General features: G+C 36.9%; 1 protein-coding gene across 1 annotated transcript; it reads right to left on the bottom strand.

Annotated features, from left to right (window-relative positions):
* Positions 1–147: 147 nt before the first annotated feature.
* LOC104409052 (chromosome unknown open reading frame, human C5orf42) lies at positions 148–23,269 on the bottom strand (the record flags this gene model as incomplete). The annotated part of the gene is made up of 21 exons (XM_010018832.1): positions 148–278; positions 1,220–1,383; positions 3,116–4,043; positions 4,526–4,829; positions 5,191–5,299; positions 5,451–5,612; positions 6,694–6,803; positions 7,204–7,342; positions 8,282–8,446; positions 8,736–8,953; positions 11,546–11,679; positions 11,922–12,150; positions 13,629–13,779; positions 14,520–14,707; positions 15,512–15,592; positions 16,958–17,142; positions 17,923–18,683; positions 19,968–20,120; positions 21,193–21,442; positions 22,874–23,056; positions 23,172–23,269. Coding segments are annotated over 21 exons (4,843 nt in total), but the record flags the coding sequence as incomplete, so codon positions are not given.
* Between the last annotated feature and the right edge of the window lie 751 nt (positions 23,270–24,020).

Raw genomic sequence — 24,020 nt, 5'->3', positions numbered from 1 at the left:
ATATAATTATATTATAATAATTTCAGTAGAACAATAAAAACTTTTTTTGACTTTCTGATTAAATAAACAAAGGGACATATATTGCTATTCAGGCAAAACTCCTACTGTTTTATGAGCATAGTAAAATGATCTACCATAAAAACAAACCTGTATCTGACGTTATATCTAACTTCTGAACAAATGGTCCCACTTCATTAAGATCTTCAGTCACATGAGGTACAGAATAATTCCCACGTTTAAGTTCCTTCTTATTGAAATATTTTGACTTTGCAGGCATCCTGGTAATTAACAACAGAAATAATATAAGTATCTTAGTTTAAGTGTGCTGTTTGTCTCAGACTGCAGGCTAGCGCATAGTTGTAAAATAAAAGCTACTGTGATATAATCAAACTTCATCTCAATTTTCTGTCTGAATTTCACTTAAACCAAGACTAATACTATTTTTTGCTATAGTTCTTATGTTTTACTGAAATTAATCAGGTCTTTCGGATGGGCTGTTTCCAGAAAAATGTAAACAACACATATCATCTACCAGAAACGAAAGGCACAAACTGCACTTTAACTTCAAAATCATCTGGTTAAGATGACATTTATTGCCCTCAGAGAACTTCCTTTATGAAAAAGCCCAAAAAAACAATTCTTGTCAGAGAAGATACACAATAATGTCTCAGAATACTAGTACCAAAGATTTTTTTGTTTCTTTAGTGCAGCAGATGAAGGGAAATGTCACAAAGGACATTTCCATCTTCAGAACTGTGTAGGATATTAATAAAATATTTACTGCCTTTCCACCTACTTTTCTGCACACATATGACCATAGCTAGATTACAGATCCAGGTTAAAATAAAATAACACTGTGAACTCTCATTTCAACATGAAGAAAATTACACTAAAGAGTGAAAGTTTTAGGAATCCTCTGAGAAAATCATGATAGCCATTACACCAGAAATTCACATTCCATTTCCACATCACTAAGTTTACAACCATGTACAATTCACTTTTAAACGCAACAGCCACATTGTTTTCTAGCTAGAGGTACGTCTCCTGGTGGAAAACATTTAATCTGCTTCATACAGCTATAAACAACATACATGAATTTGACTTTGCACTTAAACATGTATGTAACACGTAATAACAGCAGAACTCTTCATACTGACATGCTGCTTAGCTGAGGAATTATGACCAATTACAGTTCTTAGGTTAAAAAACTGTAAGTTACCCAAAACCAGTTTCACAAAGATCATCATAGGCTTGTACTCTCTGGACATCAACAGGAGGACTGGACAGTATGGAAGAGCCTTCATCCATACTACTTTCTTTCCCTGTCCTAGACTGTGCTTCTGATGGAGATGCAAATTCTTTTAGATTTGGATTATCCGGACTCTATTAATAATGACAAATAAAATTCACTAGTTAAAAACAACCAAGCAACCAATCAAACAAAAAAATCAATTAACAATTTCATATAGTACGTTTATGCTTAACTTCACACCCTTTTCTCTATTATGGAGCTGAGAAATTCTGGATTTACAGTTGCCACAGAATCTAAGTTTCACCCTTTTTTGCATTAAGTGAAGCAATAGTCCTCTGAATTATTCGAAAGAAACGTAAAATTAGAGAGATCTGTCATCGTCAATTGAGCATGAGTTGTCAAAGACACTATGTGATAATATTCTCTGTACAAAGATATATCATTTAGCTTTCATCAGATGCAATACAAAACTCTAAAATTATAATTGAAGACAGTATAAGTAACAAAAACCTATGTATCATGCAGTTTCAATGCACACACAAAATTTCAGCATAAAGTTCTAAGTAAGATACAGGTGGCACTTGTCAGAAAAACAGAAAATACACCCCAAAACAAGACAAAAATCCCTCTTATCTGGGAGAAAAACCTCCTCAAAAAAACCCCCACAACCCTCTCCCCTCAAAGACTTCAATGTAAACTTAATTAGAGAGGATCTATGATCCAAGTGTCTTTAAATACAAAGCCACTCTCATCAGGTTCTTCGTAGAATCATACACTAGTTAGGTTTGGAAAGGACCTTAAGATCATCTAGTTCCAACCCCCCTGCCATGACCAGGGACACCTCGCACTAAATCATGCCACTCAAGACTAAATCCAACCTGGCCTTGAAAGCTGCCAGGGATGGAGGATTCACAACTTCCTTGGGCAACCCATTCCAGTGCCTCACCACCCTCACTGTAAAGAACTTCTTCCTTATGTCTAACCTGAACTTCCGGTTTAAGTTTAAAGCCATTACCCCTTGTCCTACCACTACAGTCCCTAATGAAGAGTTCCTCCCCAGCATCCTTGCAGGGCCCTTCAGATACTGGAAGGCTGCTACAAGGTCTCCACGCAGCTTCTCTTCTCCAGGCTGAACAGCCCCAACTTTCTCAGCCTGTCTTCATAAGGGAGGTGCTCCAGCCCCCTTATCATCCTCGTGGCCTCCTCTGGACTTGCTCCAACAGCTCCATGTCCTTTTTATGCTGAGGACACCAGAACTGTACACAATACTCCAAGTGAGGTCTCATGAGAGCAGAGGGGCAGGACCACCTCCTTCTGGCAGATCTTTTATATTAACACACATAGTCCAACTCTGTGCAACACTGTATCTAGCAAATTCAAAATTCACTTTTTGCCAATATGACTAGTTTAAATATTCAAGTCAGACTCTACGTTCACTGTCCTCAAAGAAAAGTGAATCTAAACTCAAGTCACCCCAGAGAAACTAATTCTTTATTCTTTGTCTTGTTTTTCCACTCTTCCATCTCCAGTATTATGGGGTTTTTTTCAAAGATTACATCTAAAATTAGACATAAAGGCCAAACTTCCAGGAATTTGCTCAAATAATGTGATATCTAGAGAAATTAGTTAGCTTTTGAACAGAACTTCCAAAAAGACTTTCATCTCCAACTGAAGTCTTCCTACGTCCAGAATTCCAATATTCCTGGAATGTTACTCTTTTCATAGCAATGCTTAAAGGAAAGGCTATTAATCAATACTGCAGGTTTTACTGAGAACAGAACTATAAGGTAAAAGATATGTGTAATTTTCTTTACTGACATAAATAACTCACCATTTCATTGACACCCTTATCCTCTTTCTTACCTTAAACTTAATGCTCTTTTTTTGAGATCCATCTCCATATAACCATTCTAACAGCCACAAAGAAGTAAGGACAGCAGCCGATGATGTTTTCACATGTATCATTGGGAGAACCTCTTCAAAGGAATCTTGTTTACTGGAACCGCAGAGCAGTCTTTTATCAGACCATCTGATCATCCACTCAAGCAATTTCGCAATATTGCTCAACTTACACATCAGTTCTACAGGTAGTTGTTCTCCTGGTAGAATATCAACCATATCAACAGTTTTGTAAATGTATTTAGAAGTTGCCTGAGTTTGCAGGCTTGAGAAAGTATGGTTAGGAAATGTCTGGCTTGCTGATACAACAGTGACTTCTTGATTGTCACTCTGAGCTCTGTAAATGGACTTATGTTTTAAACCAAACAACCCGTCATTAAATCCTTTCACTAGGTTACACACAGAGGGTTCTGTTGTCTGTAGAGTGGACCGTACAATGGCTGGATTTTCCAAATTATTTTGGTTTTCATTACAGACAGATACGGTTTCAGGATTGCAAGATGCCAGGGTGACAGTATAGCAAGACCCTGCTCTAAACACACTTTGGCTCCTAGTTTTGCTTTGTCGACGTTTTAGTGTTGTATGAACATCAAAACAGAGAGAGTTTAACTCATGCTCTTGAAGAAGTCCAGAAAAGCTAGTAAGAAATGGAATTCCAAGGTCACTGTAGTTCATGAGGTCTCTCTCAAGAATGTAACTCAAAAAGAGTTCTAAAAAAATTACATATTCATCGTCATCACGTTCAAATTCCCATGTACCAACTACAGGTATATTACATTGATTATGCATATCTTCTCCACACACTTTGTCTTTAGGCTTTGCTTTCCAGTTAAAAGCTTTTATTTTGCACGTGGTACTTTTACTACCTATTTCTTCTTGTCTCGGATGTTCACTATCCCTGTAAACAACAAACATAAGTACTGTTAACGTTAAAACCCATTGTCAGAAAAATTACATGAAATAATATGTAAACACAATATTAGCTCTTTTTCTTTCCACTGCTAAAAATGAGAACAACCCCAAATTTACATTAAAAGTTTAGGCATTAATACATTAATAATTAAGGAGGCAAATTAATCAAATTCAAAATCCACAGTTTTTACATACATAGTAACTCAGTAGTACCTATCATATATGCACATGGTCATAGCTGATAATATTACACTTCAATAACCTATTAGTCACAGAGTAACTGATACAAAACTGTCATTTCTAGGATTTGATAAATTTGTAATTCTTTATTTGATAAATTACACAATGTGACAATTACTCAATTCAGTGAAAAGATTACTTGAACAGGAAGAGACAACTTCCCCCCTCCCCCCTTTTTTTTTAGTTTAGATAGGAAGCTTTCTGCTGCAATTCTTTTCATACCTTTGGAGTGAAGGTGTTTGAGCTCTCATTTCTTCAGCAAACAAAGCATCAGAAAGTGTATCTGTTGTGTCAGCATCACTATATACCTGAGGATGTCCAAGATCAGTAAGTGTGCTTCTGCTTAGACTAGTGCCTAATGAGAATCTGTCATAACAGTGTTCGTCATTTGCTGCTCCCTCTTCCACCGGCTCCCAAATATTAATTTCTATGGGGCCTATGTTCTTTATTACATGTCTCAAGGACTTCATTCTCACTTTTTCAGTAGACTGTATAACAGCAGACATAATTTCTTCACTTTCAGAACCTACCAAAAGAAAAAAACCCAGCTGATTCTAAATGAAAGCTTCCATTTCTCAATTATTCTCTCCAGTTGAGACATGAATGAACTTCAAATCGTCATAGATCATAGCCACATACAAATACAGACAGAAACTGATAAAGTGAAAAAGCATCACCAACTTGGAAGTCACAATATTCTGCTATTGGTACAGACAGATCAGAAAGAACATATGGAATCTGCCACAGAACTCTCTTGAAGTTATCTAACTGAAAACTATAACTGTTTTACATGGGGTATGACAGAAGGTAATGTCACAAGTTAATTAATAATTGGGGTAAAAAAAGGAAAGTTTGTTTAATATTTTGTGAAGCAGGATGCACGCTACCTTTAACAACACTGTGTCTGAGTCGCTCCTGAAGTCCACGATATTTATCTCTTAGTGGAACTCTTATATCTTCAGGATTGGGAAAAGCTTTTACAAAAATCTCTGCCACCTGCACAAAACAGTCTCTTTTAAAGTAGCTAAAACACAAATAAGGTGTCATTTCGAACAGAATTTATACCATTAGGAAGTCTAACTACTAGATTTTACAAGGAGTTTGTGATAATCTCTGTTGCTTTTATTCTAGCTTTAATATCTTTTACCTTTTTCACTGGTGGCAATTCTCCAAGCAGACTCAAAATTACATCTTGAACTAATTCTTCAACGTTCATGAACCTGCAGAAAGGAAGCATTCGACAAGCCCACTCCACTGTATTCAGACAATGCTCAACTGTGGAGGCATCATATTCATTCTTCTTCAGATCCTAAAAAAAACACCTTGCTATAGAAACATTAATTGATACGAACAACATATTTCAGCTACATTATTCATACACTGCAAATAGTAATGATTCCTTCCTAGCCAATGGGAGATAAAAATCTCTAGCTTAACTGCCAAACAGAGAAGAATGTGATGCTAGGAGACAGACCAAGTTTGTTACAGATCTTAAGTTATATATTAAGAAAAGAGCAAGCTTTTGTAAACCAGTTTAGGAAATAATTCCATTAACACTCTGCGACAGAGTCTGTTTGCAATCATTTAGATTAAAACTTGAGGATTTGACTAACCCAGTGATAAGTAAATATTTTTACCGTGCTTTAAGGTGATCATAAATTCGTTTTAAAGATGGATCAGTTTATTTTGAAACAGTTAGTGGTTTCTATCTCATTTGTCACTGTCTCACACAGGATAGAAAAATCAGAATATGCTACTATTTGAAATAGAGCCTTCCTGTTTCTTTGAAGCTTGTTTTTCTAGTTAAGTGTTGGATTTGTTTTAAAAAGAAGCAACCTTGGCTAAAGATAGCTGAGTTGCTAAGCCGGATTCCGTACTGTTACAGAATATATGACAAATATCATGCTAGTAGTTTCTTTTTTTATTTCCTTGATCACTGAAATCAACTGACGAGGGTATAAGTAGAGAAAACATTATTAAATTTTAACATTTTTATTATCCTTTTAAAAAACATGTATATTTAACACACCAAATGGATACGTATTTAACATTTTTGATGTGTCAAATACACATCCATCAGGTAATACCCAAATTATTTTAACCTAATTAGAAAAAAAAAAGTAAACTTAGGTAGACAACAAGTGTAGAAACTATAGCTCTTCTGGTAGTATCTCTTCAATCATGAGTTAAATACCAAGCCAAAGCCTGAAAGAAGTACTATTAGAAAGATGTCATTCACATGGACAGCACTGTTCTGTAGCATTAAATACTGCACACTGCAGCACTGTGCTAATTTTGTCCTACTAGGCAAATGAAAGTTCTCACAGAAATATACAGCAGATCTTTAGAATTCTTTATATTAAACTTTAATATACTAGTAATGTAATTACCTTATGATTGTTACGATTTTCCCTTGCAATTTGGTACCGCCTACAGTTGTCAGATAATCTTTCACGAACATGAAACATCCAGCACAATGCACACAGCTCTCTGAACCAACCTACGACACAAACATGCAATATGGTGAGATTCTATGTAAATGAATTAAATAAAACAGCTTGAGATTTTTATCTAGAAGTAACTGACATTATCTTAGTAGTTCAAGAAAAAAATTACTCGTTCTTGAGTATTTAGTAATGCTCTCCAGCTACAGTTCCTTAGTTCCACTTACTGTTCATTTTCTTTCACATCTGTCAGACCTATAACACACAAAACAATCCATAACAGTAACTTTCAGATTAAAAGTTTTGATAACTAACATAAAAGCTGGAAACAGAACATGTTTCTGTACGCATTGCAGTATGCTATTCTGAGCTCATAAGAGTTTTTTGTGCCCACAAATTCTCATTCTTGTGCTTTTTTTTCCAGTTCTAAATTATTCTATTTTGTTGCATGCAGACCTAAAATTTTGCAGGTAGTATCATCAAACTGATGGTCTCCAGAAGTTGTCGTTCTACAGAAAACAGTGCGGAAATTGGAGTAACGAAGCAAAGTCTCTGGGAATGGACTCAGTGAAGGAAGAGATCCTTTCATTCGAATCTAGACATAGCATAAATAATAAATAAATAATCAAAATAGAAATAAAAATAAGTTAAGATTTTGTGTATCACTATTAAACAGGCAGCCTCTCAGTTATTAGCAGAACACTGCCAAGATCAGTAAAATTCCCTTGACCTTGCTTTCAATTTTCTTCAAATCAGTATTCTAAAAATTCATCTTAAGGAATATTTGTAGTATGACCTATGGCACGAAAAATACTTTTGTTTGCATGGTACTCATGATGCTCATGATTACCATGAAATACAAGAGCAAAAAAAAATGTAAGAATAACTGAGATCATGATTATGGAAACAAGTTTAATCCAACAGTCCAGGCTGCTGTCAACCAAAGCAGACTTATTTTCCCTCTCGTTTCAGCTGGTACTTCCGATCGCCTCTTCGTGCCAGCATTAAGCATGTGACCATGCAATGAGCAAAGAGAAGGAAATATTTGTCAGTCTGACCAGTTCCTGATCTGTATCACTACATGAACACTGGTGCAGGGGAGCTGAAGGCAGGCAGACAGTCACACACACTCCCTTCTGTAGCAAGCCAACATTCTTTTAAGTGGCTGTGTAACAACGAACTAAGAAAAGCCTGAGTTTACACAAAATTTAAATTCTAATCAATATATTCCAAGTTTGGTTCTGTGCAAACAAAACACGAGTAGAATGAGATCTCACAATCCCATGCTCTGTGCACAAGGATGACCACTTGACCTGCTGAATTGAGTATCACCTTCTCTGTTACATATTCCACCCTAAGTGAACTCTGGTTTCGCAAAAGAACTGAACAGGGACTGTAAAACTAGAAGACTACATGTGACAAACACAACATCAAAGTCCAGATGAAACCGAATGCTTCTCTGATGCAATTGCAAGCTTGTCGGTAATACTTATGACTGGTAATCATGCTACAAAAAATCAGGTTAAATGCTTACTTTTTGCATAATTTTTCTTGCCCACTTCAGTTTTGTGATATACCATTGTGCTGCAGGGCAGGAACAATGAGCAGCCCGGAAGAGCAAGATTATTCGCTGAAGAATTCCTGACACTTTCTGACGACTTTGTCTCTCAATTTTTAGAAGAATGTCATTGCAGTCTTCCTGAAAAATGCAAATTCCAAGACAAAAACAAGACCCAAAATTAGAAAGGACATATACATTAAGAATCTAACCTAAAGGTTGTGTCTAGTCCCAGAGTATTTCCATCCCTCTTTATAAATCCTTTATGGAAAAAACACAGAGTCACTAACGTTCTGCTTAAGTAAATGCATACTCATGGAAAAAACAGATGAAAACTGAGCTGAAAGGAACCAGAATAAAGATCACGATTATTTCATAAATACATTCAGAACCCAGGAAGACCCAAGAAACTTCCGTCACGCATGCTTACTTCACTGAGAGAAGCTGGCTGAGGACAGTATAATGGTGGTGCTGGAAGATAAAGCCCATCTGGAACTAAACCATACAATTTTCTGCTAAGGTCCTTGGCAGAATCCATCAAAAGCTGAAATGTCTCTGAAAGAATATCAGTATCTGCCATAACAGCTGCTTTAAGTAGTTCCTGTATGGAACTATAAAGAACATCCGCATCTTCCTCTTCAAGGGGATCTATAAAATATTAAGCACAGAAACCAGTAAGTTAATTGTCTCAATACATGGCCTTCATTCTGAAATTACAAAGCTACAGTCTCAGAATTTGCATTCACCGATTACAATGTATACATCACATCTATTTGCTTTAAGATAAGATCTCTCATATTTCAAAATAGTATTATTAATTTTTGCTTTTGCCATGTTAGGGGAAAGATACTACCTTTCTAGATAGCGGACTTAACTTTTCAGCCATGTATTTGCTTCGCATAAAATTCTGGCAAATCTTTCTCACCAAGCAGGCATAAACCAGGTACGCTATTTACGATTAATAAAACCAACTCTTCTACCAGTGAGCATGATTATCAGGGAAAAGGCAATGTATTTGTTTGATCTCTTTTAAGTATTACTATATTTTTTCCTCATCTCCTAGAAGGACCCTGAAATTATTCATTAATTGGACCCTGAAATTCATATATTACTATACTGCTCTACTTTCCTTTCTACTCCTCCTGCTTGTCATGAAATATGTGCTATCAAATCTTTCCACTACCTGTCATACTTACAGACTGTTATATAGAGCCTGTGTGTAAATGTTTCTGTTTGAAATAAAAACCTTGGAAACTGGTACAAAAGAAGAATTAACAGTGTTTGGGATATGGCTTAAACATTAATTAACATCCACCTGCTGACAGGAACTTGATATGTGGTTTTCAAACACACACATGAAAAAAGAGAGTAAGGAATAGAGATCATGCCTGTAAGATTTCTGTAAAATGTAAACAAGGACAGGTTGATCTAGCTAACTGTGGGAATTAACAGCAGTAAGGTACTGAGTTAGGTTATGTGATAAAAAGATACACACATACAAAGGAGCAGGAGACAATAGCAGGAACCTGCATAACACCTAGACCCATCTACTCACAGTAGAAAAATCAACCCATGAAAGGATCATCTCCACAAGCCCAGAAATGCTCAACAGCAAATTAAGTACTCGGACAAATGGACACCCTGTCCAGGCTCTTCCCAAGAAAGCCATCACCCCCAGTGTCCAGGTACGAAGCCCATCAGGACGAGGCAATAGGAATGTCTCTCCTCAGTACTTTCTGGCTTGACGGGAGTTACTGTCAAGAAGGACAGGACATGCAGAGGATGCAGGGCTAGAGTCTTCTGGGATTGTAAAAGGCTCATTATGGGAACATTAGGATAGAAACCAAAGGTATGGTGTGGAGATGTGGCAGCCTCACTTTCTTCCATTGGGCCCTGTTAACTTATGCCTGTTTTCCTGGGTGAAGGACTTTCTATTCTGTGTGTCCATATAGAGGACTTTGAATGCCAGCAACTGGAGTGGGACCATAGATCAGAAAGCCTCTGTGTATCTGGGATGCCAGCAACTGCAGACTGGAGCCAGGTCAAATCAAGTGCCCGTAAGCAACCAAAGAAAGTGAGGCTATGTAAGTGACTGCACAACTGCTAGCAATTATCAACTCAGACCAAGTGAAGTGCCCTCGGAGCCAAGGGTGTCTGCATCTTGCTCATGCAAGATAGATCAAAGGAGCTGGCAGTGAGCAGAGGGACCAGTGAAGACCTGGCCAACTGCCAGAGATAATATGGAGCCCTGTTTGCGTGACTGCATGTCTCTAAGGGCAAGAAAAGGGGATTTGGGTACTGGAGGGACCAACTAGGTTGTGACCACATGCCAGAAAGACAGTGTGCACACAGGTGTGTGTCTGCAGGGTGAGGCACAGGGAAAGATAGAAGAGTGCAGACCTAGCTACTGGGTGGACTGTATATTCTAGGCCAGCTACTGTGGGGGGGAGTAGACAATGTGTGCATGTGGGGAGAAACATATTTGTGAAAAGGTCTGTACCAGGAAATGGAGTGGGGCTGGGGCATATGTGCAGACACCAGCAACTAGGGAGATTCAGCTACTAGCTTTAAGCCTAGCTACTAGAGGGATCCACATTGTACATTTAGGTATCTATATGCAGACCTTCATTCTGACTAGCAAGAGAGGGAAATGGGACGGGATTTTTGGTGCTTTTTTTACAAGCGCTGAACGTGTCTGTAGGTGTTGATCTGTGTAGCAACCTGTATACAGGTATGGCATATGTGTGTTTGCAGATGTGCCTACTGGCAATACCTTCTCAGTCTTGCCACCTGTTGGACCTGCACGCAGGGAGCTGCCAGGCTATGAGACACAACTCCCTTTCACCATTAAAAGAAAGGCAAAAATTAAACACCATCATGTAACGAATTTTAAGTATGATGATACTTTCCATACTGTTAATACATTCACATTTGCTTCAGGGCATTTTTTTGTTTTGTTTTAATGAAACTTTTCTTCCAGACTGAAGATAATACCAAAACCAGCCAAATATGGTTTTGGCTGATATGCATGAAGAAGACAAGATTGATAATACAGTCCATTTTTATAATGATGAAAGTCAAAACCTTAATGCCTATAAAACTGGAGTATTTTAACATATTGTAAGAGTAACGCTCACACTGGAAAAGACAAGCTAATTGTTTCTTTTTAAGACAGTGTGTATTAGTATAAGTAGTGAAATAACATGAAAAATAAACACACCTATTTATAATTTTACGTACCTGTAAACCGCTTGTACTTAATACATCCTGATGTTTCAGAAGTAACTGGCTGTCCTAACAAAGACTGCAACTTTTCCTGAAAAGTCTGCATTGGTGATAAGCTTAAAGGCAGGTGACACTCAGCGTTTTTCAGTCTGAAAGTATAAGAAACTCCTCATTAATACAAAATTAAACCCACAGATAACCTAATGAAGGTCTCTTAAATCAGCATCTAAGACAAAAATAACTAATCTTAACATGTTAGGTCCTACATCTATTTGAGTCCGGGAATATGAATTTTTGAGGCAAAGGACAGCCTTGTTACAATAAACTAACAATAAACACAAATAACAATAATAAAAACATATAGTATACTAAATTCCAAGCACAAATTTACCTTGAGAATTCATCAGAGTTCTGACAATACAGCTGGTAGGCCACTCCAACTGAAACAGACAGTTTCCAGTCCCCAAGTCTGTGTGTTAACCACACAGCCTCCGGAATAAGTCCACCAATAAAGAACAAATCGAGAGCATATTCTGCTGTCCACACTGATGAAAGTTTCTGTTCCCTGACAGCTCTGGTAACCAAACAGTGTTGCAGTGGAATAATACGAGGAGATACGTCTGTGACAGAAAAATCACATTTTAAAGATTAAATACATGTGCACGCTATCAGATGAACAACCTAGAATTCCTATGTTCATACTGCTTTTGTATTCATTGCAGTGCACATCTACTCTTTATTAGAGGCATACACTAAAAGGTTTATCTGCAGCAGGGAGATGCAACTCATGCTATGGTACAACAGTGAGGTCAGAGCAGGCTGCTTAATAATGTCTGGAGGACTACACAGATGGCATGAGGTTATGCATGGAGAAAATCAGAAAGGCGAAAGCCCAACTAGAAATTAATCTGGCTACTGCCATAAAAGTCAATAAAAAATGTTTCTATAAATGAGGGTGAAGGACAATCTACATCCTTTACTTGATGCAGGGGAGAACAGTAACAAACACTGAGGTACTTAAAGCTTTCTTTGCCTCAGTCTTTAACAGTAAGACCAATTGTTCTCAGGTTACCCAGCCACCTGAGCTGGGAGACAGGAATGGGGACCAGAATTAAGTCTCCATAATCCAAAGGAAACAGCTAGAGACCTGCTCCACCACTTAGGCACACGAAAGTCTATGGAGCTGGACTGGATCCAAAGAGGGTACTGAGACAGCTGGTGGAATTGTTCAGTGAGCCACTTTCCACCATGTATCTGCAGTCCTGGCTAACTGGGGAGGTCCCAACTGACTGATGGTTAACAAATATGACACCCATCTACAAAGACGGGATGGAAGGAGGATCTAGGGAACTACAGGGTTGTCCCTTTCACCTTGGTGCCAGGGAAGGTTATGGAACACATCTTGAGTGCTATCAAATGGCATGTACAAGACAAGCAGGTGATCCGAGCATGTCCTGCTCGACTAAGCTCATCTCCTTCTAGGACAAGGTGAACCACTTAGTGGATAAGAGAAAGGCTGTGGATGTTGTGTACCCAGACTTCAGTAAAGCCTTTGACAGTGCTTCCCACAGCACGTTCTTAGAGAAACTGGCTGCTCATGGCTTGGATGGGTGTATGGTTTGCTAGCTAAAAAACTGGCTGGAAGGCCAAAACCGAAGAGTGGTGGTAAATGAAGTCAGTGGCTGGTCACAGCTGGTGTTCCCCAGGGCTCAGTACCGGGGCCAGTTCTGTTTACTATCTTTATCACTGACCTGGACACGGTTTAGTGGAGAACTTGTCAGTGTCAGGTTAACATTCGGGCTTGATGTTCTTAAAGGTTTTTTCCAACCTAAATGGTTCTATGATTCCATTGTATGGATGACATAATAGTTTGATGTTTGCAATTGAATTAAAACCAAAAATATTTTCAATAATCGAGAGCTGGAAAACATCAACACCACACACAGACACACACACACACTCCCCTCACCAAAAATTTACAATTAATGGTGCTGAAATAAATCACCAAAGTAAAACATAACAGACAGCATTGATATACATGAAAAAAAAAAGAAAAAGAGCTAAGCGCAGCAAATTACACTGCTTTTAGAGAAAATACCTTGCTTGATGTGAAGTGGGTGCAGGATGTCTACGTTGTGGGGGGGAAAGATATAGAGCAGCTGATTTGTGAAATAAGCAGCCATGAATCGTGCCATGGACCGAATCACAGCCATAGCAGTTTCAGTATGAATATCTGTTACCATCCATAGCTCATGCTGAAAATACTTGGTATCTAAAAATCCAGATATCAAATTAAAACATTATGGAAATTATTTTAATTTTGAATCCTGAAATTGCTTAATTAGATTATAAAACATTTTTTTAAACCACGCAAACTATGATATTACTGAGCTTCTTGACAAGCTTTCAGGACTTAAAGAACTAAGTACACATTATATTAAAAGACTTTTATACTAGGTTGTTAATGACTATAGAGCTGGGCTTCTAGTACCTAAATTTAGATCACTGCTGAGTCGAAAAAATTTCAATTTGGAAATACAGATATCATTCTCTGGCTTAACAGAAAAAAAAAAAAGACACAAGCATCTGCAAAAAAAAAATAATCAACCATCAATTTACGACTGGTGACCAATCATATTGTATCATTAAAAAAAAAAACCTTAATATAAAATTAAATCAGATCATTTCACTCTTATTTTTCTTATTCGAAGTCTTTACTTGAGCAGATTTAAATCTAAGAACACTTAATGGGCCATGGTTCCATTATTAGTTATACAAGTAAAAGTTGTCTAAACATTCCAACTAGGGCAGCTGAAAGAACATCTGAGGATCAGGAGGATCTTCTTCTGAGCATCAGAAAAACACGTTTAAAGTCACTGAAAACAGACTTCAGTCCAGTGTAAAGAGAAAAACACGCTGCCTAGTGTGGCTGTGATGGCCCAGAAATTAGATACTACGTTATTCAAACAGTATCAATATACGTTATCACACTTCTATGCAATATAAACATACCAGAAAATTTTTCCATTTGACTCACTGTCAGCTGTGATCGCCTTAGGATCTCCCCTACTAGGTGATCACAGAGTCCCTGAGCCTCACACAAGTTATACTGATATAGGTGGCAAAATAATATTGCAAGATAATATCTACTCTGAAGAAAACATGTTCTTTTTCCCCCTGCATTAAACAAGAAAAAAAAAAAATTAGTCACAAAAACAGATATAAGTTTGAAAATCCAAGTTCCTCCCTCTCCAGAAACAAATCTATATAAATACATACTCTGAGAAGCAGAAATCAGCACCAGCTATTTTCGGAGATAGGATCCTCCTACAGCCTCTAAGGTACTAGGGAGTTAATGCTCATGCACAAGTTTTATTTCTAGGTATTTGGCAGTTTTCAAACAATACAGTCTATAACTGTTCCAGGAGAGCTCAGGAGCCTAGTCTTCAAAGAAGGAATGCCTAAGCCACAATGAAATTGCTTAGACATCCACCATGCTTCCAGTATCTTGAATTCTGCATGAGGTACTCCTCATTATAATAACCAGCAAGAAGTGTTTCTCATGATGTATGGGAAGACACTCTAGATATCTGTTTCGAATTACCTCCTAAATAAACTCTGCTACAAATTACTTTGTTTCTCCCCAGACACTAAGATCTACGATTTTACAGCTCCTAAGGGAATTGATTTTTATCATCTGCTTTTCTCTCTTTCTTGCTCAGAAGTGTATCTAGATGTTTTCTGTACCATGTACTTCATAATCACAAGAAATCTGATAATAAAATAGAAATGCATGGAATTTTCCCAGGGAACAATCACACCTACGTTTTGCCTGGTCTCTATTTAAATCCCAACTTAATTTCAAACGTGTCATTTATGTGACTTGACCCTTTTTTGTGAAGGGCAGAGAGCCATAAATAACTACATAAGGTGATTATACAACTTAACCCCTCCACCTTCAAAAAAGAATTTACCTCTTACCTTTTCCCTTGATTTCACATAGAGACCTTTTCCAAATGTCCAGAGATTCTCTGTATGAACCTAAAAGGAACTTCTCCTCACCTATAAAAGTCATATATGTAACAAATTAAAAGCTCTACATAGTTAGTTTTACATGTGCAAACACATATTTTTGAAAAGCACAGTCAAATACATGAGTCTCCAGCAATTTCTGTTCTCAGCGCTAAATCTAAGTGTTGAGCATCTAAATGAAGCTGCCTTTGAATACCCCTCCCCACCTTTTATTTAATTGCTAAATCACTACCAAAAAAAAAAAAAAAATAAAAATCAGGTTATAATCACACCTACAGGGCTTGCAGTAATTCAGTTCCCATTTTATTTTATTTTTTTAAGATTAAACAAGGTTATAAACATTAACTATACTTACAAACTTCAGCATTCAAAACTTGCAATAGTTTATTAATAGGGAAAAGTATTTTCTCTTACGCTTTCATATTTGCTGTAATGTGGAAGATGTTTTTTCATTATAAAAATTAGTTATAAAATTATTTCCCAAGTTGAATACATGTACTCTTTTTCAGTGTAAAAGCACTTTCAAACAACAGGTCTTAGGACTGTTACACATTCTATTTCTCTAAATGTCATCTCTCCGCCTCTATGCTCATTCCAATTTTTAATACATTGGTTAATTCCTAAATAGTTTGAGGGAAAGGTAACTGTAAAAAAGCAGAGTTCCTGGGCAAAGAAGGACAAGAAGAAAAAAACAACCCAACAACCAAACCAAACCAGACAGCACTAGTGCAGAAGAAAAGCCAAGGACAAATTTGCCACTCTATCCTGCTTATCAGCAGCTAGCCAGTGCAGGTATTGGCTAGCACACCAGCAAACGTGTTACTCTAACTCATCTATAAACCATACTGTATCTATTTGGCAAACTGAATGTAAACAAAGAACATAAGGAATGGGTAGAAAGCTCCATGTATTGCTAGGATGAATGAAAGAGACACAAAGGAGCTAATGTACAGAGCGATGTAGAAATAGAAGCTAGAAGTAACATTTAACAGAGAGAAATCAAGAATATGGAGACGAAACAGATGGGCGAGGTAAATAGGAGCAAGGCTTATTAGTGTGGAAGGAGAAAGCAAGACGGAGCACAGAACAGTTAAGTGTAGGAAATTAGGCTACAGCCATAAACCATCTGCAAAATAAATATACTGTATTTAACCTAGGACACTGTTATGCTAAATTAGATGCTTAGTTGAGAATGACTACATTCACATACACGACATGCTCATGCCAGTGGTGATCACATGAGGTGAACAGGACTTCTGCACAGAAATTCAGTAAGAGACACATTGTGATGCCCATCTAGTGGTTACTGACTGTCCTTAAGTTTGACCTAATTTTCCTATTATTCAGTTAACCATGCAACAACCTAGTATCTGTAGTTCTTTCCAAAGTACTAACCAGCTACAGAATTGATCTTCACATGTTGTTCTAAGGTGACTCCTGAAGCCTGGAGGGTCGCTTGTATATGACTTAAAAGTGATGAGGCAACAGACTCTTCTTCTACATTCTTGTTTACTTTTCTCTTCAGCTGGACCTGATACCAAACCACTTTCTTATACAATAATCGCCATAGTACAAGCAACCTGTAGTTGAAGAAATAAAATATTATGGAAATCATCAGAAGTTAACAGTTACTTACGTAATTTTTTTTATTATGTTTTGCATTCTGTATCTCAAAACTAGATTTTATTTTATGCTAGCAACAACTTTCTTGACTTCAGTGAGGGGGAAAAAACAAAACAGTTTCTGCCCTGGCTTCTGTTTTTTAACTAACAAACACCAATTCTCCTGAATTTGCATAAAAGCAGCAATCTATGTCAAGCACTGAAAACCCCAAAATTAACGGCTTGCTATCTAAAATATGGGGAAATTAAATAACCTAGACAAACCTCAAAACACGTATCAGTGTCTTTATAAACAAGACTGATTGAAAATACAATGAAAGCATAACACAGAAAAGTAAAGACAGGGAAAAAAAAACCCTGCAGAGCGTGGTTTTAGGGCTGGCAAGTCTGTGACGCCCAGCACTATGCTATTAAATGTACCAGCTATTCACTCTATTCACCACCACTCTTTGGGCTCAGCCACACAGCTGGTTTTTTACCCAGCAAACCATACACCCATCCAAGCCATGAACAGCCAGTTTCTCCAAGAGAATGCTGTGCGAAACGTTGCCAGAGGCTTTACTGAAGTCTGGGTACACAACATCCATAGCCTTTCCCTCATCCACTAAGTGGTCCACCTTCCCACAGAAGGTGGTGAGGTTAGTCAAGCAGGATGTGCCTTTTATAAAGCCATACTGCCTGGGCCAGATCACCTGCCTGTCCTGTGCAGTTTTTTCCCACCACAAAGATCATTCATACCTTTTTTCTGTTTTAGCATCATGGTTTACTGCTCGAGGAGGCTCTCTAAGCAGAGATTTCAGTGAGCTGAATTGCTGAGTAGTACTCTCATTCAGAACTAGGAAAACAGGCACAGTGAGGGAGTCAAGTTCTACGAGACTATTACCACGAGGAGATGAAAAAAAATTCTCATACTGCAGTTTGCACACATTACTTAAAGTGTGAGAAACCATTTTCAAAAGACAGAAACATGTCAAGAGGTTTTTTGAGAACAATTGATCTTGTTGCTGTATAAGCATTAGTTTTAAAGTTTGTAGTGTCAGCTTTGCCACATGCCCAGTTGGACTGGCTCTTGAATGCCAGTACAAGATAGTTAAAAACTGCTGAAAATATTTCAGGACACAACTTATCCAGGGAGTATTCTCTGCAGACTTGTTTAAAGATGTATCCTGGTTTAGCAGAGAGCATTTCACAAACTGAAGAATGTTGAAAAAATGGATAATGCAATTCACTATGTAATTCAGCAACTTATCTTTCTCTTCCATATTTTTGGAAATCCCTATCTGCCATGCAGCAATGAGGTTTTTCTGAATGGAACATAGTTCCACCGATAACTTATCCTCCTCTTCCATATTGTCTTTTGCATGGACAGTATCAAACATTGATGCAAATTCTAAGTGGCCTTGATCAGCTTTACTAACAAATGAATGGATTCTTTGGCTATAGAAGCTGGAAGGGCTATTGCAGAACTGCTTTTCATCATCTGATTCTTCTTCAAGATCCTAAATCAGACAAGGAAAAAAAAAAAAAATCAACAGCTTAATTCAAGTCTATTCAGAGAAAGCACAGTCTGAGAGCATCACCACTAGTCAAACTCACAAACATAATCTTTATTCTTAATTAACTTGCTTAATTGCTAACAAGTTTTACTCACAGCAGTTTCATCTAGATCTCAAACTGAATGTAGCTATTGGAATAGCTGTGCAGACAGAAATTAAATTACCTAACAACAACAAAATTACAAACAGCACTAGTTTTTATACCAGGAAGTGAAACCCTGCCCTTTATTAAGCCCAAAGCATGAGGAAGAGTTTTTGCTAGATACCTGTAAGATACAAAATCCATTTAACAAAACCTCAAAAATGTCAATGAACAAATCAAAAACCAAAAGCAAGAAATGTAGTGGGAAAGGCTGCACAGTGACTCTAATCACAGAAGCCAGACAGGCTGAGAAAGTTGGGGCTGTTCAGTCTGCAAAAGAGAAGGCTACTTGTAGACCTCATAGCAGCCTTCCAGTATCTGAAGGGGGCCTACAACAATGCTGGGGAGGGACTCTTCATTAGGGACTCTAGTGGTAGGACAAGAGGTAATGGCTTCAGACTTAAACAAGGGAAGTTCAGGTTAGATACAAGGAAGAAGTTCTTTACAGTGAGGGTGGTGAGGCACTGGAATGGGTTGCCCAAGGAAATGGTAAATGTTCCATCCCTGGCAGTGTTCAAGGCCAGGTTGGACAGAGCCTTGGGTGACAGGGTCTAGTGTGAGGTGTCCCTGCCCATGGCAGGGGAGTTGGAATTAGATGATCTTAAGGTCCTTTCCAAACTTAACCACTCTTTGATTCTATGAAATTTTGGAAGAATCCTCTAAAAAATGAGGATATCTTATTTACTAAGGATAATATTGTAGTTATTATTATACTTTAGATCCCCAGTATATTTAGTAGTGTAATGTTACATTTTATTAGGAAGTTAAAGTAACACATTAATGAAGTTAAATGAAACAATAAACTGATTTACATGTAAATCAGTACACATTTTCCAGAAAGTTAACACACTGCTAAGAGAAATGATGTTTGAAAAGAAAAAAAAAAAATCAAGTATCAGTTGAGAAAAATAACCACATTCTTTCAAAAAGAATGAGAATTTAACCAATACTGAATTAGTTCAAATATACCTAGTAAGAGAAAATATACTTACATGTGGGAAAAAAAATAAATATTCTTTTACATTTAGAATAATTTAAAATCAAGTCATCTGCATTATTTTAAGTGGAAAAATGCTATTAAGTACCAGTAAATCCATGGTTTTCTCACTAATTTCTGTTGTGTCCTCTTCCAGGAACTTTGGAATGGTGGAAAAGACGGAACTTCGGTTCTGAGCATGTTTTAAAAGACTAGCTTTTAAAGACAACAGTGATCGTAAACACAGAGGTCTCCTTTTAGACTAAAAGAAATAACAACAACACAAAACATGTCATCTGTCTCTAGCAAGATCAAACCAGATACTTCCTAAACAAAACAAGGAAAGTGGTCTTTTCTGCAAAAAGCTTCAGTTTAAAAGTCCCAGACAGAAAGGGAGAACAGATCAGGCTTATGTTGCACAGGAACAATCATTTGACCATGCTTCAGGAATGCAGAATTTTCTCAGCACCAGACGCTTTACTCTGCTTGATGAGGAAAGAATCTGCTTTCTTGATCACTGAAATGATCTTACAATTTTGCCAGTACGTAGGGCTTTCTTGCGTTCTTACTAGTAACATATCTTTTTGAGTTGTCAAATCTTTACCCGCTTTTCTAGCTTATGAATGAATACCATCATAACTCACTTCTCCAAAAATCCAAAGTACAAATTGAGTAGGAATAGAAGTTGTATTCCATCAGCAAATGAAAAAATTCTGAACTTAATATCTACTACATCTTACAGGATATAATAGATACTATTATATCTATATAATATATATATTTATCTCTATATATCTATATATCTATATTTTATAAATATATAATATATATAACAGTTGCAGGACCTCTTTTTTCAAAGGTTTCCCTTCTCCCAAAATTAGATCAACTTAGAAATGACAGAAAAATAAAAACCAAATGCTTTAAGCAAGCTTTAATTGACAACTTCAACTGAGGACCTAGTGGACACACGCACAGAGCACCACTGCGACTGTTGCTGGCTGCTCTAAAACAGCAGCAGCCTAAGGTAAGAGAAGTTTTATAGAATCCTTTCTGCATATTCTGAATGGGTAAGTTAGTCGGAGTAGCAAAATACCTGTCAGTGCTCTGAACCAACTCTATAGATACAGAAACACCAATTTCTTTTACAGTTACAGCAAGAATAGTGACTACATTTTACTTAAACGTCATGCAGACATGACATTTAAGTAAAATGAATGTGTATAAATACCACAGTAAACTTAATTGAGGTATTCAGTTTAAAAAAATCATCCGTTTTTATAGACAAATTTTTTTTTTTTTTTACATAAAACCTGCAGAATAATTCATAATCCTACCTTGGAGTTCAGCAAATTCCGACGGATACTTTCAAGCCGTTGGGTTGAATCGAGCAAAAGAGTTCTTATGAATCCTGATGGTGAAAGGTTGTTAGGAAATCTAAGCACTGTTATCATGTATCCATCGGAGACAACGAGGTAGGGTAATCTTGAATGTGAAGCAACCGAAAATCTCTGTCTCATAAGGTCACTTTCAGAAGCTGAAGAACCAAGAGACTGACTCGAGTCTTGATAAAAAGAGTGCTGCTGTCTAAAATAAAGATATATCAACATTTAAGCAGCTATCATATGTAACAGTCACGAACAGATTAGAGAAAAAATAACATATGAATGTTTAATACCACTCACATTACTGTCCCTACAGGTCCATTCAGAATTCCAAGGAAACATCTAAGTTTTTTAGGATGAGCACTGTGGATAACACTATTTATGCTTGCAAGACGCCATTATTTTGCTGCAGTTGCAACTTTTTTAATTTAAAGAAAAATAAAAATGGGTCTCACTATTCTCTACTTCATTAACAAGCATTATACGCATTTTTCACTATTTGACTTCAAGTTCCTATATCACACAGTATCTACAACAAGTGCTTGAAGATGCAATTTTAATCAGATGCTAAAAGTCATGTATGAAAAAGAAAAAAAAAATCTATAAAGTTCTGAATCTCAGTATTTCCGAATCAGTTCAGACATTTCACAGAAAACATTTATATCCACACACAAGTCTTCTCTTACAAAAGAGGGCTTACGCAGTCTATTCTTACAAAGAAATCACCTCTTATTGAGATCCAGAAAGCTGTGTTGTGCAGGTAGTCCCCTAACACTTTGAAATAATGTGTAAAATTACTGTTGCTGGGTTTGGGGTTTTTTCATTATTTCTTAATATTCCAAAGGTTAGTAGATTATGTGAAAAAGGTTGCTGCGTACATTCAAAAAATAACAGTAATTAAGGTATTTTAATGTATTTTAGTACCTGATTTTTCAACCAGACAGTGTGAGAAGGTATTATTCTGCTTTGAATGTTTTCCTCAGATGTTAACATTTATATAGTACCCAGCTTTAGGCACTCAGAACTAACAGGATTTAAATAAAAAAAATTAAAAAAATGAAAAGTTTGGATTTTTTTTGTTTCCTTTAGTTATTCAAACTATTTTACTTTTTGTAACTTTGAAGTTATGCTAGAAAGTGTTAAAGAGCCTTCTACTTCCCCATGCATCCAGCAGCATAATTTCAAAAATTATATCTGGAGTACCCCCTCCAAAAACACTAAAAAAGCTACCTAGTTTTTGTCATACAAATGAGATACAGAGTTCTGTAAGCAAAATCAAATAGTGAGCAGAGAAATGCCACTGGATTAAAATAAATCCGCACTTTCAGTACTTTTGTAAATTCAGTTTCTTCCTATATCATAAATTCATGCCATTTTTAGTTACTACTAAATTCAAACACTTCAAAAAATGAATCAGTTCATGTATACTTAGTGTCATAATGCCAAGTTTCATCACAAGAAACTCATTATAAGAAATAGAAAACAACTATGAATGAGAACAGATACTGAGAAGACATATGAAAAGCAGAAGAATGAATCTGAGATACAAAGTTTGTGTGAAATTGTAAAAAATACTACGAAGTAAGATACGATCATATGACAAAAATGTATAAACAGTTTCAAACCCTTTTACCTGCATGTTATTAGTGGATGAAATGGAATAAACTCTGCTGGTCCAAATTCTACAGAGCAGCCAGAAGTAATCAAGGTCAGCATTTCACCCATGCACGTCAATATAATCAAAGATCCACGTTTTAACATGCAAGCCAAGAAAAGGCTATCGTGAGTCCAACTCATATCACCAACCCAGTAAGACCTAAATTGGGCGAGAAAAAAGTACTTTTCTCTGTCAAATTTCCGTATCAAAAGGTTAGGTTAAAAAAAAAAAAATAAATTCCACAACAGCAGCAAAACCAACATCAGTTACTGACCTGATAAACTTGGATGGAATCGTGCTATTCTTGCTACTACAACCTTTAAGGCTACCCGAAACAGTTACAAAATTCAATGTGTTTAAAAACAAAATCTGAGTTGCCTAGAAAGAAAAAGTAAATGTAAAGAAAATGTAAATGTTTGTATCAAACTGTCATTGTTGTAAAAAAATATTTCTACTAGCAGCACATTTGATGTACTGGAAACATCATTATATATGAAAGTGACATGACGCTTTGGTATTTCTTACTATTTAGAGTATTTATTAATTTCTATACCTATTTCTACATTTAATATATACTTAACATAAAAATTAATATTCTTTTTATCATAACTTTTTCTGAAACACTCAAAACAATGTAAGATCACTCTTTTCCAGTCTTGCTGATGAATAAAAACTGAAGCTTTGAAAGGACTGCATCATCCCATCCTAGTACACTAAGTAAGATGGCCCATATTCCCTGTTACCATTAGCACTAAAAACAACATTAAAATTTGGCATCCAAGATGTTAGAATCGTAGAATCATAGAATAGTTATGGTCAGAAAGGACCTTAAGATCACCTAGTTCCAACCCCCCTGCCATGAGCAGGGACACCTCACACTAAACTATGTCGCCCAAGGCTCTGTCCAACCTGGCCTTGAACACTGCCAAGGATGGAGCATTTACCATTTCCTTGGGCAACCCATTCCAGTGCCTCACCACCCTCACTGTAAAGAACTTCTGCCTTATATCTAATCTAAACTTGCCCTGTTTAAACTCATTACCCCTTGTCCTACCACTACAGCCCTTAACGAAGAGTCCCTCCCCAACATCGTTGTAGGCCCGCTTCAGATACTCAAAGGATG

The sequence above is a fragment of the Nestor notabilis genome, unplaced genomic scaffold (assembly GCF_000696875.1).
Source record: "Nestor notabilis isolate BGI_N333 unplaced genomic scaffold, ASM69687v1 scaffold31317, whole genome shotgun sequence".
NCBI classification, from domain to species: domain Eukaryota; kingdom Metazoa; phylum Chordata; class Aves; order Psittaciformes; family Psittacidae; genus Nestor; species Nestor notabilis.
The sequence above is the reverse complement of the archived record's forward strand: the minus strand, read 5'-3'. Positions and strand labels throughout refer to the sequence as shown.